An 18,030-nucleotide genomic window follows, 5' to 3' on the forward strand; every position below is an offset into this window, starting at 1 on the left:
TGCCGTCATTCCTGGAGGCTTAACCAAAGCGCCGGGCTAGTTGCACCGCCATTTGTGAATGGATTGTGGCCGCCTGGATGAACGTATAAAAATCAGCGTTTTTGATGACTCATTTGGACAATTGTTCAATTCATACACAGAAAATGGGGACTTTGATGGATTTGTGGGTATTGATGACATGAGTAAATTGTAAAATGGTTAATTAAAGTACAACCAAACTCAGTTTTGTTTCCGTTTCCTTTTTAAAAATGTTATTTTACCTGTGTCTGTATGTTTAAGATGGTGTATGTTTGAGATGGTGTATGTTTAAGCTGGTATATGTTTACCATGCCTGGCTGCGCCTTTAAAAGCAGTGCGTCCTGTGTGTGTCAAATACAGAAATAGCACTCACTACTGACACTGCGCCTTTAAATGCCGTGTGCCATATAGTCGTGAAAATAGGGTATGTGCGTATAACAAGATAATGTTATGTATGTATAAACATGTCTGTTTGTATATACAGTGAGTGCTTTGTGAAAGTATTCGGCACCTTTTAACCGTTTGATACGATTAAAGAAATCAATTTTTGGTCAAGAATAAACAAGTGGGGAACAATTGTTAAGTGGAACACAATTTATTGGATATTTTAAACTTTTTTTAACAAATAAACCCTGAAAAGTTAGGCATGAAACATTATTTGGTCCCCCTTGGATTAATATTTTGTAGTGCCACCTTTTGCTGCAAATACAGCTGCATGCCGCTGAGCGCATGTCTCTAAGTTTTGAAAATCAAGAGACTAAAATTCTTGCCCATTATTCATTGAAAAACAGCTTGATCTTAGTGATGTTGGATGGAGAGCATTTGTGAACAGCAGTCTTAAGCTATGCAACAGATTCTAGATGCGTTTTTGGCCTTTTCGCTATTTTTTTTTTTTACCGGGCAATGTGTATTTTCTGAAATAACACAAGAAACAGATATGGCTCTGGCATTTTAAAGATTCTATCATTTTTACACTTCCCTGGGCTCGGTTCAAGTATCCAAAGATCTCCAGTATTGTATTTAATTATTAAATGTTGTTTTAGGCTGGATTTTACCCAATCGCTGTCTTTTTATGGTGAAAACTCATCCTGCGGGTTCTGCTACATCTGCCCGCCCAATAGTGCTTGTTTCCGGGCTGCCGTTGACGGTAGACTAATAACAGAAATAGCATCTGCACCTCAGTCAACATGAATCGGACATCATTGATTTTTACTATAATTTGGACAACGCCGGCGGCGGGCCGTATATGGCCTGCGGGCCGAGGTTGACAAACTTGTACACACACGATCCGTGTCAGAAGCATCTCGACTGGGCCAGAGACAAAAAGGAGTGGACAGCTACCAAGTGGTTAAAGACGGTGTTCTCTGATGAAAGTCAATTTTGTATGTATGGTATTTTCTTGATTATAGGGCACCCTGACTGAAGGACGCTCTCTTAGTTGCAGTTCCAATTTTTTTTTTTTTGCCCATAAAACAAAGCACTTTGGCTCAATGGACGCGGTGCAATGGTCATGCTAGCATGAAACATACGCTACCATGTTTTAAAAATGCAACATGAGCAAAACTGATTTTGAATGTGTATTTTAATTTATATTTGTGGCAATAATAGTCAAAACATTTAACCATCTACAAATCTGTCAAAGTCATCATTTTCTGTATGCAACAGAAATAGTTCGGTCAAGTTAGCCAATTAGGCCAACAATGCTAGGTTCCATCTCACTGGCAGGGCCAGAGTTGCGGCCATAGGGCTTCAAAATAGTGATTCCAGCTTTGGCGGAAACTACAATGCATACCGACACTTCTTGGAGTATTGAGACTGACAATCATTCACGTTCACATTCCCCTACCGGCAATTTACAGTGTTCAACCAGACTACGCTGTATGATTTTGGGAAACTCCACACAGGAAGGCCCAAACATGGGATCGAACCCTCAATATCAGAACCGTGAGGCATTTTTTTTCAGAGTCACCATTATATTTAATCATTTGCACACTCAAGAATTCATTTGGTCCAAACTCAGCAAAACAGGTGCTTTAAAATGACAAAGAAACATCCATATTCTTAACTTGTTTTTTTTTAATTACCGACATTGTCTTTTATACTTTGTTTTCCAATAATAGCTGCCATGTTCATGGAGCATTGGAAGAGGAGACAAATGAGACTTAATTATGAATGGGACCTGACCGGGTTTGAGGATGAAGAGGTAAGGTATCAGACACCGTATTTTCTGGCATATAAGCCGGATCTTTCGCTAAAAAAATGTTGACTGAATCCACTGTACGACTTACATGCATATACATTAGACTTGACATGCACCAATATGCAAGGTGACAAAGACGAAACACCATAATGCAAGAAACATTTTGCCAATACGGTCATTTATTTCAAAATTAATGATGCAACTTATACTTGAGAAAATACGGTATGTATTGGCAATCCAAACAAATGACAATGTCTCAAACATGGGGAATCGAGGAAACACTTCCCCTCCGATCGCGCCACGTAGTGCGACGCGATCGGAGGGGAAGTTGAACCCAGATGCAGAGTCGCCGAAGTAAATGGAAAAGGGGAGGCAGATCTGTTGCTCTTGTAGGTTGATTTAATAAACGGGGTAACATAACATAAACAACTTAGCTTGATCACTCATTATGAAACGAAAAGAACATGCAGCGTGGCGTGGCGTCAATGGGAACGGCAATGACTACGAGGAAAAACAGGAAACGAAACCAAAACGATCCGACAGCGTTCACAGAAAACCATAATGCTTAAATACCAAAATTAATCTAATCACGTAATTAGCCACAGCTGATAATAATCGTGACGTCATGCCAGGAGGGCAATCCAGCCACTCCTGACAGTACATCCCCTCTAAGGGACGGATCCTAGACGTCCCAAGGTCAATTCCAACATGAGAAACGGGAACAAGGGTGGGTGGGAGACCTAGCATTGTCCGGTGGTCGTCCACACCAACCCAAGAACAGACGGAGAGGTCGCTCCGGCGGGCATCCGCGCCAGCCAGAAACGAGACGAGTCAGTGGCAGGTCTGGCGGGCGTCTGTGCCGGTCAGAAACAAGACGGGGCAGTGGCAAGTCTGGCGGGCGTCCGTGTCGGCCAAGAACGTGACGAGGCAGTGGTCGATCCGGCGGGCGTCCGCGCCGGCCAGAAACGAGACGAGGCAGTGGTCGATCCGGCGGGCGTCCGCGCCGGCCAGAAACGAGACGAGGCAGTGGTCGGTCCGGCGGGCGTCCGCGTCGGCCAGAAACGAGACGAGGCTGAGGTCGATCCGGCGGGCGTCCGCGCCGGCCAGAAACGAGACGAGGCAGTGGTCGGTCCGGCGGGCGTCCGCGCCGGCCAGAAACGAGACGAGGCTGTGGTCGATCCGGCGGGCGTCCGCGCAGGCCGGATACGAGACGAGGCAAGGGCAGGTCTGGTGGGCATCCATGCCAGCCAGAAACGAGACGAGGCAGTGGTCAGTCCGGCAGGCATCCCAGCTGGTCCTTTAAGTCTTGGCCAAACTGCCTGCCTTCAGGAGATACTAGAAGTTTAGTACGGTCGGGCACCTTACCCTGTTTGCTCGGGGGGTGGACAACCCTCTTCTCCCGGGAAACCGGAGCATTGCTTCTCTGGACGTCGCCGGCCCCGTCCTCCAGGGGCACCGGCGAATTGCCACTCTCGACGTCGCCGGCTTCTTCATCCAGGGACTCCAGCGAATTACCACTCTTGACATTGCCAGCCCCTTCTTCCAGGGACTCCGGCGAATTACCACTCTTGACGTCGCCAGCCCCTTCTTCCAGGGACTCCGGCGAATTACCACTCTTGACGTCGCCAGCCCCTTCTTCCAGGGACTCCGGCGAATTACCACTCTTGACGTCGCTAGCCCCTTCCTCCAGGGACTCCGGCGAATTACCACTCTTGACGTCGCCAGCCCTTTCTTCCAGGGACTCCGGCGAATTACCACTCTTGACGTCGCCAGCCCCTTCTTCCAGGGACTCTGGCGAAATACCACTCTTGACGTCGCCAGCCCCTTCTTCCAGGAACTCCGGCGAATTACCACTCTTGACGTCGCCAGCTCCTTCTTCCAGGGACTCCGGCCTATTGCCACTCTCGACGTAACCGGCTTCCTCCTCCAGGGGCACCAGCGAATTACCACTCTTGACGTCACCGGCCCCATCCTCCAGGGGCAACGGCAAATTGGCACTCTCGACGTCGCCAGCCCCTTCTTCCAGGGACTCCGGCGAATTGCCACTCTCGACGTCACCGGCTTCTTCCTCCAGGGGCACCGGCGAATTGGCACTCTCGACGTTGCCAGCCCCTTCTTCCAGGGACTCCGGTGAATTGCCACTCTCGACGTCGCCAGTCCCTTCTTCCAGGGACTCCGGCGAATTACCACTCTCGACGTCGCCGGCCCCGTCTTCCTCGAGCGCCGGAGCATCGTCGCCACTTCTGGGCGGGCAGGCGCTGGACGGGCAGGCGCTTGGGAGAGCGGTGCTTGGGAGAGCGGTGCTTGGGAGAGCGGTGCTTGGGAGAGCGGTGCTTGGGAGAGCGGTGCTTGGGAGAGCGGTGCTTGGGAGAGCGGTGCTTGGGAGAGCGGTGCTTGGGAGAGCGGTGCTTGGGAGAGCGGTGCTTGGGAGAGCGGTGCTTGGGAGAGCGGTGCTTGGGAGAGCGGTGCTTGGGAGAGCGGTGCTTGGGAGAGCGGTGCTTGGGAGAGCGGTGCTTGGGAGAGCGGTGCTTGAATGGCCGTCCGTCACCAGAAACCTGATCCATGGCTTCGGTACGGGTGCAACTGGCGACCCCAAAGGCAACGGGAGTACTTTGCGTGGCCTTGGCACAGGTGCTTGGGGCACTTGAAGCGGCGTGGTCGGCCGAGTAACTTCAGCCACTTGGACAACCGTGGTCGGCCGAGTAACTTCGGCCACTTGGACAGGCGTGGTCGGCCGAGTAACTTCGGCCACTTGGACAGGCGTGGTCGGCCGAGTAACTTCGGCCACTTGGACAGGCGTGGTCGGCCGAGTAACTTCGGGCACTTGGAAAGGCGTGGTCGGCCGAATAACTTCGGGCACTTGGAAAGGCGTGATCGGCCGAGTAACCTCGGGCACTTGGAAAGGCGTGATCGGCCGAGTGACTTCGGGCACTTGGAAAGGCGTGGTCGGCCGAGTGACTTCCGGCACTTGGAAAGGCGTGATCGGCCGAGTAACTTCGGGCACTTGGAACGGGGAGGGTTGCATTGTCTTTAGGAGATGCTGGTACAGCGTGATCGGCCGAGTAACTTCGGGCACTTGGAAAGGCGTGATCGGCCGAGTAACTTCGGGCACTTGGAAAGGCGTGGTCGGCCGAGTAACTTCGGCCACTTGGACAGGCGTGGTCGGCCGAGTAACTTCGGCCACTTGGACACGCGTGGTCGGCCGAGTAACTTCGGCCACTTGGACAGGCGTGGTCGGCCAAGTAACTTCGGGCACTTGGAAAGGCGTGGTCGGCCGAGTAACTTCGGGCACTTGGAAAGGCGTGATCGGCCGAGTAACCTCGGGCACTTGGAAAGGCGTGATCGGCCGAGTGACTTCGGGCACTTGGAAAGGCGTGATCGGCCGAGTAACTTCGGGCACTTGGAACGGGGAGGGTTGCATTGTCTTTAGGAGATGCTGGTACAGCGTGATCGGCCGAGTAACTTCGGGCACTTGGAAAGGCGTGATCGGCCGAGTAACTTCGGGCACCTGGAACGGCGTGATCGGCCGAGTAACTTCGGGCACCTGGAACGGCGTGATCGGCCGAGTAACTTCGGGCACCTGGAACGGCGTGATCGGCCGAGTAACTTCGGGCACCTGGAAAGGTGTGATCGGCCGAGTAACTTCGGGCACCTGGAAAGGCGTGATCGGCCGAGTAACTTCAGGCACTTGGAAAGGCGTTGTCGGCCGAGTAACTTCGGGCACTTGGAAAGGCGTGGTCGGGCGCGTAACTTGGAGGGACGTGGTCGGGCGCGTAACTTGGACGGATGTGGTCGGGCGCGTAACTTGGACAGTGGTTAGTGTGTCCAGGCATTGCTTTTGCTTCGCTCTACGGCGTGGCGCTCGGCGCCTCCTCGGAGGATTGCACAGCACCCCCGCCATCACGTCGTGTCCCATAATAGGTGGTCAGCCCACTCTGTAATTGCTGGTCGGGGTATTTGGATTAGGAATTATCGGGGGAAAAATAGGAGTAATCCTCCTCCAGTGGAAGGTCTCGGGGTCCGAATTGGGCAAAGAATTCATCATCGGATTCCGAAACGCCAGCGAAAAAATCAATTCCCTCAACGATGTCCTCCTCACCAGAATCTTCAGGCTCCCTCCATGGTGAATCAATTCCGCTGGTCATAGGCATAAGATAACTTGGGCGGTCTCTGGTGGTTGTACGCACCTGGGCATCATGATTAAACGGTAAGGGCTTCCCAGGGCGACCTGCACAGCAGTGGTGGGGCGTAGGAGTACGCTGCGGATCTAACTCTCCTACCTGCTGAGACTCATCTCCAGCAATGATGTGCCTGAGAGCCCCGCACCACGGTGTGTTCATTACAAAACTCCTAAACGATTCTGAGGGATTTCTTATACACTCCAAGCAGTCCGGTGTCTTCGAGGTGGATGGTCGGCGTCGCCGAGCGCGTCGGCGCGAGCGTGGGTGGCGCTCCGCTGGGTCCATGATGGTCGGATCGTGCTGTTACGATCGCGCCGCGTAGTGCGACGCGATCGGAGGGGAAGTTGAACCCAGATGCAGAGTCGCCGAAGTAAATGGAAAAGGGGAGGCAGATCTGTTGCTCTTGTAGGTTGATTTAATAAACGGGGTAACATAACATAAACAACTTAGCTTGATCACTCATTATGAAACGAAAAGAACATGCAGCGTGGCGTGGCGTCAATGGGAACGGCAATGACTACGAGGAAAAACAGGAAACGAAACCAGAACGATCCGACAGCGTTCACAGAAAACCATAATGCTTAAATACCAAAATTAATCTAATCACGTAATTAGCCACAGCTGATAATAATCGTGACGTCATGCCAGGAGGGCAATCCAGCCACTCCTGACAGTAACAATTAGCTTCGATGGCCTTAGAAAAGGAGGAAGAAAGGAGGATGGATATTGTGTAGTTAAAAAAATATTTTTGGTGAGTCAATAACGGCTATATTCCTAAATAATATTTCAATTGTATGAGGTTATTATTGATGAGGTTGTATAGCCATATAATTGTTTTTGAAGATTGGATTGAGGCAAAAAGACATTAAGTGCATGAATGAACCTCTTAATTATCTTGCCTGACAATATACACCAAATATTTCTGATGCTATTTATAATTTTTGAGCAACGTCATGTACCCATAGTTACCGTTATTCTAATTGCTTTTACTAACAGTAGATCTCTCTCTCCTACTATCTCCTAAAATTCCCCCCCCCCCCCCCCCCCATCTCTATCTGTCTTTATTTTTTTACAGGAATCACTCAAGGTTTGGATAATTTGTACATTTTACATATGTTGTTAAAATCATCCTTGTAACCAACTACTAAATTAATTACCTCTGGCAAATACTATAATTAATATAGATTAAGATCATTTAGATACAACCAACCATATTGAATAATGGATGCACGAGATTCTTTGCGCACGGGAGATACGTTCACGCACTTCCGCACTGCAACAAACTAGGCAGAGGAAGGGTGAGCTGAGCTCTCACAGCACCAGGTGTCGGTATTAGCGGCGAAAAGAAGCACTACTCGGAAAAAGGCACGCAATACAAACAAACTTATGAAACATTTTCGTCATAAACGGAATTTGCAGACATGTTCATATGTACCGTTGTTTGTAACTTGAATGTTCGTAAGTAGGGGGGCGTCTCTACAGTATTTCTTCCTCCGTAGTCTGTGCACATTTTTTCATTCATTTTTTTAGCTTTTTATTTTACCATTATTCCTTCTCTTTATATTTCAATCGATTATTTTTCTGTCACCACCAAAGGACAGCCCCAGAGCTGAATATGAATTTCAACTTATGCAGAAGTCTCTGAGCAAAGATCACGAAACACAGCTCAAGGTAAGATATGCTTGGCACTAGAGGTGGGGGATAAAACGATAACGATAATTATTGTGAAATATTTTTTGTCAACGATAATTCGATCATTTTAAACTGCAATTACACCACCTGACCAACACAGGCGCCGTTGCAAGATGAACACTAGTTCCAGAAAAACACACAGAGGAATAAGAGGATGATGAGGAAACTTGATTTTAGCATGTTAGCAAAATAAGATAACACTGTAAAAGATAAGCGATTATGAGATGCAGGACAATAACCAACCGTCCCAAAAACACATCCAAGTGAATTCGCCCTGGCGTTTTTTTGTGCGCCTAGAACAGCTTTATTGAAAATGTCCTTAACCCACTGTCCTCATCTGAAATATTTTTTCTTATTTGATATCAAGATGTTTTTAAATTTTATGTAAATGTTCTGAAAACGTTGAAAAAATCAAAATGTTTTTGTCTTAAAATGGGTTAAGTTCATCCAACTTTTTTTATTCTATTTTTTTGTATATAGTCATATGCGAGGTAAATATTCAGTTTCTTTTTGTGTGGCTCAAAATAGTCTGCTTGCTAATGGTGATGATGTCTTCAATTAATATCATCTAATCTTATTTTCCCTCAAAGTTCCCTTCCCACTCGATGAAAGCGTGATTGTGAGTGCGGATATTTGTCAATCTCTGTGTGCCCTGTGGCTCCCTGGCAACCAGTTTATGGAGAAGTTATATTGCCCTCTTGTTCTTTGTGTTCCACAGAAGACCACCAATGAACGCTACATTTTTTTTGCATTTTCACCATTGTTTTAATTTCGCAGATTGAAAAGCTGACATGCCGTGATCGTCTTCCCGCTTATATGACAAACATTGTCACAATGTTGTTAATGGTGAGCTGTACAGTTGTTGATGGTTGTCATATAATATATTGTATGCATTAGGATATGACTAATTTTATTTTCGTAACTGCGAACTTGTGTCGTCAGATTGGTGTTACCTTTGCCATTGTATTTGGTGTCATCTTGTATCGCATCTCTACAAAAGCTGCTCTTCATATGAGCTCCAATCCAACCACACGGAACCATGTTCAACTTACCGTCAAAACAACAGCAGCTATTATCAACCTAGTGGTTATCCTCATACTGGATGAGGTATATGGAGTTGTGGCACGCTGGCTCACTGTTTTAGGTAAATTTAATCATGTATTTTTTTTTAAGGATATGTTATATATCATATATTTATATGTCATATATTGTTGAAATACTCAATCACCTATTGGTTATGATTGGAGGAACAAATCTGCGTTGTTTGTTGCTGCCCACATGGTAGAACAGGGGTCTCAAACTCAATTTACCTGAGGGCCGCAAGAGGCAGAGTCTGGGTGAGGCTGGGCCACATCAGGATTTCCACAAGAAAAGCGCTGATAAAACATTCCAACGTTATCAAATAACTTTATTTTTTAACAAAAAATAATGAATTAAATAAATTAACTTAAAGATGAATAAAAAATAAATCAATAAGTAATAAAATAATAATAATAAGAATACAGTAGATATACAGTGGCTGGCTAAGTAGAGAAAACTAATTATTTTTATTTTGTTTCAAATGTCTGTATTAACAGCTCTTTAAATTTTAACTTTCTGAACTTTACTTCTTGCTGCTAAAGACCTGGCAGCGCTTCATCTCACATAGCTTAGTCACATTTGGCTTGAGGGAGGAAGCAGTGGAGACCCTCAATAGAGCTTGAAGATGCTCATCAGTAAGTCTGGACCTATATTTGGACTTATTGAAGTTCAAGGTGGAGAAGAGTTTCTCACCCAAGTATGTGCTCCAAAAAAGGCACATGGTCCGCTTGAAGATTCGGGAAAGTTCAGGGAAGCTGGGGGTCAACTCTCTCAAAAAATGTCCAAGCTTGTCTGCTTCTCCACTCACCTCCCTGAACTTGGCTTTGAGTGCAGAGTTGCACTGCAGGTCAATGAGCTCCATTTGAAGCTCAGGAGGGGCATCTTGCACATCAAATGAGAAGGGGTCCGCAAACATTTGAAATGTGGCTTTGTATGTCTTGAAGTCTGCAAATCTGTGATCAAATTCCTCCTGCAGCTTCGAAATGGCCTCCACATATTTCTCACCACTGAGTGGTGTGCCTGCATCCACAAGAGCCTTGCATGCTGGGAAATGGAAAAGGTTTGTCTAAGAGAGCTGGGCTTTCCATAACAAAAGTTTAGTGCAGAATGCTCCCACGTTGTCATAGGCAGCACTGACAGTTGCCCCTGGCCTTGTCGCTTCTTGTTCAGTACTTTAAGCTCATGTGTGATATCAACAAGAAAAGCTAAGTCCATGAGCCATTTGGGATCACTTAGCATAGGAACAACAATTCCATCTATCTCCATAAAGTATTTTACTTCTGCTCTCAACTCAAAAAATATCTTCAAAAAATAAAAAATTAAAAAATATCTGCTGAGCCAACGTACCTCGGTGAAGTAGAGCACATCCCCATATTCTGACTCCATTTCCTCTAGAAAAGCGTGGAACCTTCTGTGCTTTAAGCCCCTGGATCTGATTTGGTTGATGCATTTCACAACGACAGACATCACATTGTCAAACTTCAGGGATCTGCTGCAAAGGGCCTGCTGATGGATAATGCAGTGCAGAGCTATGGCCGACTCCACACCCTCCTCTTCCAGTTTTTTTTGAACAAGTGCTACCAGTCCATTCTTCCTCCCAATCATTGATGGGGCTCCATCAGTTGTTATTCCAACAAAGCTCTTCCATGGCAAACCGGCATTCTGAATGGCATCACACAGCTTGTAAAATAATTCCTTAGCGGTGGTCTGGCCATGCATTGGAATTATTGTGAGCAACTCCTCCAACACTTCAAAATTGTCATCAACACCACGGACATATATTGCGAGCTGGGCAGTGTCTGTGATGTCTGTGGTCTCATCAAGAGCCACTGAATATACACTGAAGTTTTGCGCTTTCTCACAAAGTTGACCATAAATGTCACTTGACAGTTCAGAAATGCGCTCTACCACGGTGTTGGCAGAAAGGCTGATGTTGTTGAACTGACTTTTTTTTCCTGGACAGACAATATGTGCAGCCTGTAATATGCACTTTTTGATAAATTCACCTTCTGTGAATGGCTTGCCTGCCTTGGCAATCAGTTCACAAACGGCGTAGCTAGCTTCGACTGCTACATCACTTTCTTTTGTAGCCTTCTTGAAAAAACCCTGTTGCCTCAGAAGACTTGTTTTAAGACTGTCAACCTGGTTGGCTCTCTCATCTCCCTGGTTTTTGTCGTACTCCTCAGCATGTCTCGTAGCATGATGACGTTTCAAATTGTATTCCTTGTGGACCGCAACTTTTTCAGTGCAAATGAGACACGTCGGGGTGCCCCTGTGCTCAACAAAGAAATATTGCACTCCCCACTTTTCTGGAAACTGTCTGTGCTCATCACTGACCTTTCTCTTCACGGCAGGCTTTGAAACAGACATCTCCGGGGCTGTAATATGTGTTTACACTTGGAATGAGTCTCAGATTGAACTTTTAACTTTCAGTCGCGCGGTTCTGTGGCGAATGCGCAATTTCCATTTGACGTTTGACTTTCAGTCGCGCGGGTCTGTGGCGCATGCGCACTTTCGCTCTCCGATCGTATTGGATTACGGCCGAGCAGCGTGATCGGCTTCACGGCTTCTCCTCTGCCCATCTGATTGGAGGAATGAATGAGTGAGTGAGCGAGGCACTGGACAGCCCGGCCAATGTCCCGACCTCCAAAGCCGTATTCTTCACCGTGATTGGTTCATCCAGCTCCGAACACCGTGTCATTCATATCAATCTTGCGGGCCGCACGGACATTAATCTTGCATATTAAGACGCGGGCCGCAAATTAACATCCCGCGGGCCGCACCAGGGGTAGAACATCTATTGAATCTTGTGATTTAGTATAGTTTGTGCAGTCCCTCATAGATTATTAACTAATATATATTATGTTGAAGATGAAAAAAGTCAAGGCAAAGATAGCAGAGTAGATTTTCTTTTTATAATGTTTTATTTATTGATTTTGTGATTTATTAATTTACTGATTTATTACTTTATTGATTGATTCATTTATTTATCTCACCTCATTTTTGGAACCGCTTTATCCTCACTAGGGTCGCGGGGGGTTCTGGAGCCTATCCCAGCTTACTCCGGGCCAGAGACGGGGGCCACCCTGAATTTTTGGCCAGCCAATCGCAGGGCACAAGGACAAAAGCAACCATTCACGCTCATGCTCATACCTACGAGCAATTTAGAGTGTCCAATCAACCTACCATGCATGTTGGAATGTAGGAGGAAACCAGAGTACCTGGAGAAAACCCATGCAGGGTAGTCTTCTTTATTTATCTATTTCTTTCTTATTTATTTTTTACAAAATGGGGAAAAACACATAATATTACATGATGATAATAAAACAGCAATGAACTAATATATCTGAAGAAATAGAAAAAATATATAAACATAGATGCCAGGGTATTGCATTCCATTTCCTGTGAGACATTTATTGAGGAGTTGAGGACCTTTTAAGATGTTGACTTCATTTGATAGTTACGTAGAACTAACATGCCTAGAATGATTTTATAATGAATTAATCCAGGTGGGGTAGAATAAATAAATACACAAGAGCCTCTCAATGGTGTACAGGTCCACTCGCCTGACTTCGGTGGGGGCAGATGCAGGAAGCGCTATGTGACTGCAGATGTTTGGTTTTCTCTTTGTGTGCCCTACGGGTGACTGTCGACCAGTCTAGGGTGTGGTCTGCCTTTTGCCTGAAGTCAGGTGGGATAGGCTCCAGCAAACTCCGCAACCCTTTCAAGGATGTGAGGTACAGATGATGAGAGAATGTAAGAGCCAGAATTATAATGGAAGTTTCCCCCTTTTGTAAATGTGGCCTTCCCCTTGTCAAAAACTCAAATGTTATTTTAACCCCTAACGTAAGTTTGAGAAATTGTCAGATCTCTCCTGTTTGCCGTTGCTGGCTGCCAAAAGGCTCGGCACCTTCCACGCTCAGACGTGTGGACGAGTCAGCTTCTCACTCCTACTGCAAAGTTGCACTCAACAGAAGTAGCATCTAAAGTGAAAGTTCACAAGAGTCTACCAATTGGAGCGCAAAAAAAACAGCTTTGTATACAGTATTACCTTGGGATACTATCTTAATGCGTTCCAGGACTGAGCTCGTATGTCCATTTACAGTACTCGGACGTTTGGTTGCCGGACGTTTGGTCGCCAGACGTTTGGTCGCCGGACGTTTGGTCGCCGGACGTTTGGTCGCCGGACGTTTGGTCGCCGGGCGTTTGGTCGCCGGACGTTTGGTCGCTCGGACATTTGGTCGCCCGGACCTTTGGTCGCCGGACGTTTGGTTGCCGGACGTTTGGTCGTCCGGACATTTGGTCGCCGGATGTTTGGTCGCCCGGACGTTTGGACGCCGGACGTCTGGTCGCTGGACGTTTGGTCGCCGGACGTTTGGTCGCCAGTCAAATGGTGACAGAGAGTAAGTACTGTTGAAAACAGCTCTCAACAAGAGTTCAATACAAGTGGAACCATATGATTTCTCCAAGAAGAGCATGTATTGTACACAGTTGATGGTTGTCAGGCGCACAATCAAACTTAGCATCACAAAACCAGTGCATACTTTTTGCTAATAAATCTAAATTGTTTGCAGTAGCCATTAAAACCAAATCTTCTTCTTCTTCAAATAAAACAAATCTCCCCCCTCTTAATGTAACCCTTAGTTCATCTGTTAATTCATTCCCATTTGTGAATGCCCTTTGTTTTCTGATCATTTGGCCAAGGGTTTCTTTTGGGAGAAGAGATGCACCTGCATCCAAAGGAAAATCAGATGTACAGTTCTGAATTATGTTGCTGGTTATCTCTTCGGAAGTAGATGCTCGCGCCCTAATGTTCTGCACTACTTTAGGAGCAGCCACTCGGTCGAAATTTGGCGGGTGGCAATGTGGCAGTGGAGCACCGTGGAGAACATCGTCCACCGTCTTAAGTTGGCCTTCACATCTTTTTCTCTGTTTGCATTTCCAATAGGTAATGCCTTCCTTGTTTTTGTCCACTGTGTAAGCATAACCTTCAAGCAATAGCTTCCTTTCCCCACGCTTAGTAAGAGTGAACTCCATGGCCTGTGAGAAAATATAAATATATATATTTTATAAAAATAAAGTCACAAGAAAGACTATTGTGAATATAATTTTGAGAGCAGGTTTCAACAGTACTTAGATATAAACCAGTACAGTGTTCCCTCGGTTATCGCGGTTAATGGGGGCCAGGACCACCCGCGATAAGTGAATTTCCGCAAAGTAGGGATTCACCTTCAAAAAAGCTTAATTTGAATTTAATTCCGTTTTTTTACCCCCTGTATACAGTACACCATATAGAATACGGGCAGAGAGAGTGAAATTCATGTTATAACAAAAAAACTGTAAAATATGTTGTTTCAATGTAATATTTGTATTTTATTTTTCAAAAAAAATCTGCGAAGCTCTGAGGAGCGAAGTAGCGGGGGAACACTGTACTTAGAATTTAACCTCTCTCTCCCATGAATTAACAGTAGATATATAGATATTTAACTCTTGTGAATTTAATTTTGTGAGCTGGTTTCAACAGTAATTAGATATTAACCTCTCACTCTGTTATGAATCAACAGTAGATATTTAGATATTAACCTCTTGTGAATATAATTTTGAGAGCTGGTTTCAACATTACTTGCATATTAAAAAGTACTCAGGTGTAAAACAGTACTTAGATATTAACCTCTCTCTGTCATGAATCAACAGTAGATATTTAGATATTAAACTCTTGTTGAGAGCTGTTTTCAACAGTACATACTCTGTCACCATTTGGCTGACGACCAAAAGGGGACCAACGGGGGCCAAAAGTCCGGCGATCAAACGTCCAGGCGACCAAACGTCCGGCTACCAAACGTCCGGGCAGGCAATTTACTCATATCTCAAATCAAATTTTCCCAGTTAAAATAACTAAATACAAACTAATTTGTTCCCACCCTCTGAAAAAAGACACCTAGAAATAAGATATTAAATTATTCTGATTCACCACATACACTCACAAAGTAACAAATACCTATCTAGTGGTTATGATCTGCAAGAAATTGGGAAATTATTGTGTACAGTATTGTACGGAGTTCTCAGCTCTGAGACAGATCGTAGTGCTGACGGGGGAGGAGATGTGACACGTTCGGGTCGCCACACTTTTGTGACACTACGTAATATAACATAAACTTTAACCTAAGTGAACTTTGCTTACTGTACACTTATGTAAACTTGTGCTATAACCTAGGCAAAGCTGTAAATGTATTCCCCTGTGGCTTTCAAGTCTGAACTAGCTGCTTTTCTTGTCTCACAAACGAGTATATCCCCAGTATGTTTTGGTAAAGTTATTGAACCAGCCACGACTCGCATTGAAGGTTTTGGCTGGTGTCGAAGTATGCCCTTTCTGAGTTTCAGTTTGATTTCTTTAATAAGGGACAGCAGATAATACAAGAAATAAATGTCTGTCACAAATCCTTTTGTTTTAAGTGATATTTTGGGAGTATATTCTCATTTTTTCCATTAATTTCTGTCTTCATTCAACCATCGGACGTGATCATTTTTTGATGGTTTTGTTTTAATTTTTCTTATGAATGTACCGTATTTTCACGATTATATGGTGCACAGCATTTAAAGGCGTAGTGTCAGTAATGAGTGCTATTTCTGTATTTGACACACAGGAAGGACGCACAGCTTTTAAGGGCGCAGCCAGGCATGGCATAACATACACCAGCTTAAACATACGGACACACGCTAAAACATGTTTTTGAAAATGCAATGGAAGCAAAACTGAGTTCGGTTGTACTTTATGCAGCCATTTTACAATTTACTCACGCCATCATCACCCCCAAATCCATCAAAGTCCTCATTTTCTGTGTCCGAAATGAACAATTGTCCATATGAGTCATCAAAAACGCTGGGTTCCGTCTCTTCATTGTCGAGTCACTGTCGTTGTCTTGCTCCACAAAAATGATGCCACCTTTCAAACAACCGTGCAAGCAGACACGTCTTTCGAGGCGGCCACAACCCATTTGCAAATAATAGTGTAACTAGCCAAGCGCAGCCTGCCACCCTTCGTAAAGCTGTGTTGATGCCGATGTCCAGCGGTTTTCAAGCATCTGTTGTTAGTGCCTTTAACAACAATGCAAGCATACACATTTGTCCAGGTGGCCACAATCCATTTGCAAATAGTAGCGTAACTAGCCCGGCGCTTTCTGACACCCGTCGTAAAGCTGTGTTGATGCCGATGTCCAGCGGTTTTCAAGCGTTTGTTGTTAGTGCCTTTAACAACAGTGCAAACAGACACGTTCGTCCAGGCAGCCACATTCCATTCGCAAATAGTAGCGTAACAAGCCCGGCGCTGCCTGCCACCCATCATAAAGCTGTGTTGATGCCGATGTCCAGCGGTTTTCAAGCGTCGGTTGTTGGTGCCTTTAACAACAGTGCAAGCAGACATGTTCGTCCAGGTAGCCACAATCCATTCCCAAATAGTGGCATAAATAGCCCAGCACTTTAGTTAAGCCTCCGGGAATGACGGCAAGTTCAGAGTTCATTTTCGTGACTTGGTTTTTCACTGCTGCTTAGAGCCTTAGAAACCAAACCAAAATTGTTTTGCAATAAACACAAGCCCACACTATCTACGGGCACCTTGTAGGGTCGTGCCTTTAGCGTCTGAGCCCACCCACGTCCGCCTTCTCTCCATATAAGAAGAAAGTCGGCAAGAAGAGTTCTCAGTCAGGCTTTAGAGATTACACATGGCGCTCTGCATTGTAAGGCGCTCTTTCTATTTTGGAAAAAAATAACTTTTTAGTGCGCCTTATAATCGTGAAAATTCGGTAGACACAGTGTCCTAGATAATGGTCATGAAAGTATTACAGCTATCATTAGTATTGTTACTAAACATCGGCACAAAAACAATTCAATGAGAAACATCCTCACTTTTATTTGTTTTATTAAAAAAAACTAATTCAGCAAAATGTCCGATCGGCGAACTGTCCGTTCGGCGAGACGTCCGTTCGGCGAATCGTCCACGTACCGTTTAACACCTGTTTCAGATTTGAGATCTCCCTTTTTTGTACTCTCATCTGCTCTGATGTTATTTTGATTGGATGAGTATATATTTTGAAGGTTTCTTGAGAATAGGATGAGGTTGTGGTCTTATAAACCTGTAATAATATCGAACGTCTCTTGGATCCCTCATACTTATTGGAAAAGAGAAGATCTATGGATGGAGGTCTGTCTATAAATGCCAATTAAAGTTATTGATATCTGTGGGGATAGTGAAATTTTGAGGCTGACCCATTTAAAGTTGTGTACGTTGACCCATTCTATGTGTTTTCATTTAAGGTGTTCCCTAACATAGCACATCCGTTCCCCACGACGGTTTGCCATACGGTCCCTTCTGAAGATATTGTAACCTGGTGTTGGCAATCCTGCCACCAGTGAATTTACATTTAGACAGGTCTTAGTTGAGCATAAAAAAATCAAGTTTGATTCACTTAATAGATGATGAATCTGGTCACACTATGGCAAGATGCTTTTGATATTTAAATAACCACAGATGAGTCCTTTTGTTTTATATTGTGGGCCACATAGCGCCTTGGCTTGGTTAAAGGTACTGTATAGATGACCAGTCCTTTTTTAATTAAATAGAATGTTTCTTAGACATAAATCATTCTGGGATTTATCCACCGCTAGTTTAACTTGAAGAGTTGAAAGTCCAGCTAACGGACGCATATGGCCGCATAAATCCTTCGGAGACACACCCTTTGTTGATTCATCTTGAAGATATTTATGTCTGGCAAAGGAGCACGTAGGGTCATCTAATGGACGTTTATAAAATTCTGACGTCCCTAGCGGTGTAAGTACATCTAATTTCGCTAATGCTTTACGTTC

At 45.2% G+C, this 18,030-nt stretch overlaps 1 protein-coding gene across 3 annotated transcripts in view; it reads left to right on the forward strand.

Moving 5' to 3' along the window:
• The first annotated feature begins 7,615 nt into the window (after positions 1-7,615).
• Positions 7,616-18,030, forward strand: part of LOC144193044 (anoctamin-1-like) — a 29,615-nt gene continuing 19,200 nt past the window's right edge. For 2 of the 3 annotated variants that reach the window (XM_077711858.1, XM_077711859.1), the window contains exons 1-4: positions 7,616-7,764; positions 7,996-8,070; positions 8,869-8,937; positions 9,034-9,235. In XM_077711858.1, the coding sequence (XP_077567984.1) occupies positions 8,029-8,070; positions 8,869-8,937; positions 9,034-9,235 (313 nt within the window). In that variant the 5' untranslated portion in view covers positions 7,616-7,764; positions 7,996-8,028. Of the gene's footprint in view, positions 7,765-7,995; positions 8,071-8,809; positions 8,938-9,033; positions 9,236-18,030 lie in introns of all 3 variants that reach the window. The other variant, XM_077711860.1, reaches the window with a different exon arrangement.

Source organism: Stigmatopora nigra, unplaced genomic scaffold (genome assembly GCF_051989575.1).
Source record: "Stigmatopora nigra isolate UIUO_SnigA unplaced genomic scaffold, RoL_Snig_1.1 HiC_scaffold_50, whole genome shotgun sequence".
NCBI lineage: Eukaryota > Metazoa > Chordata > Actinopteri > Syngnathiformes > Syngnathidae > Stigmatopora > Stigmatopora nigra.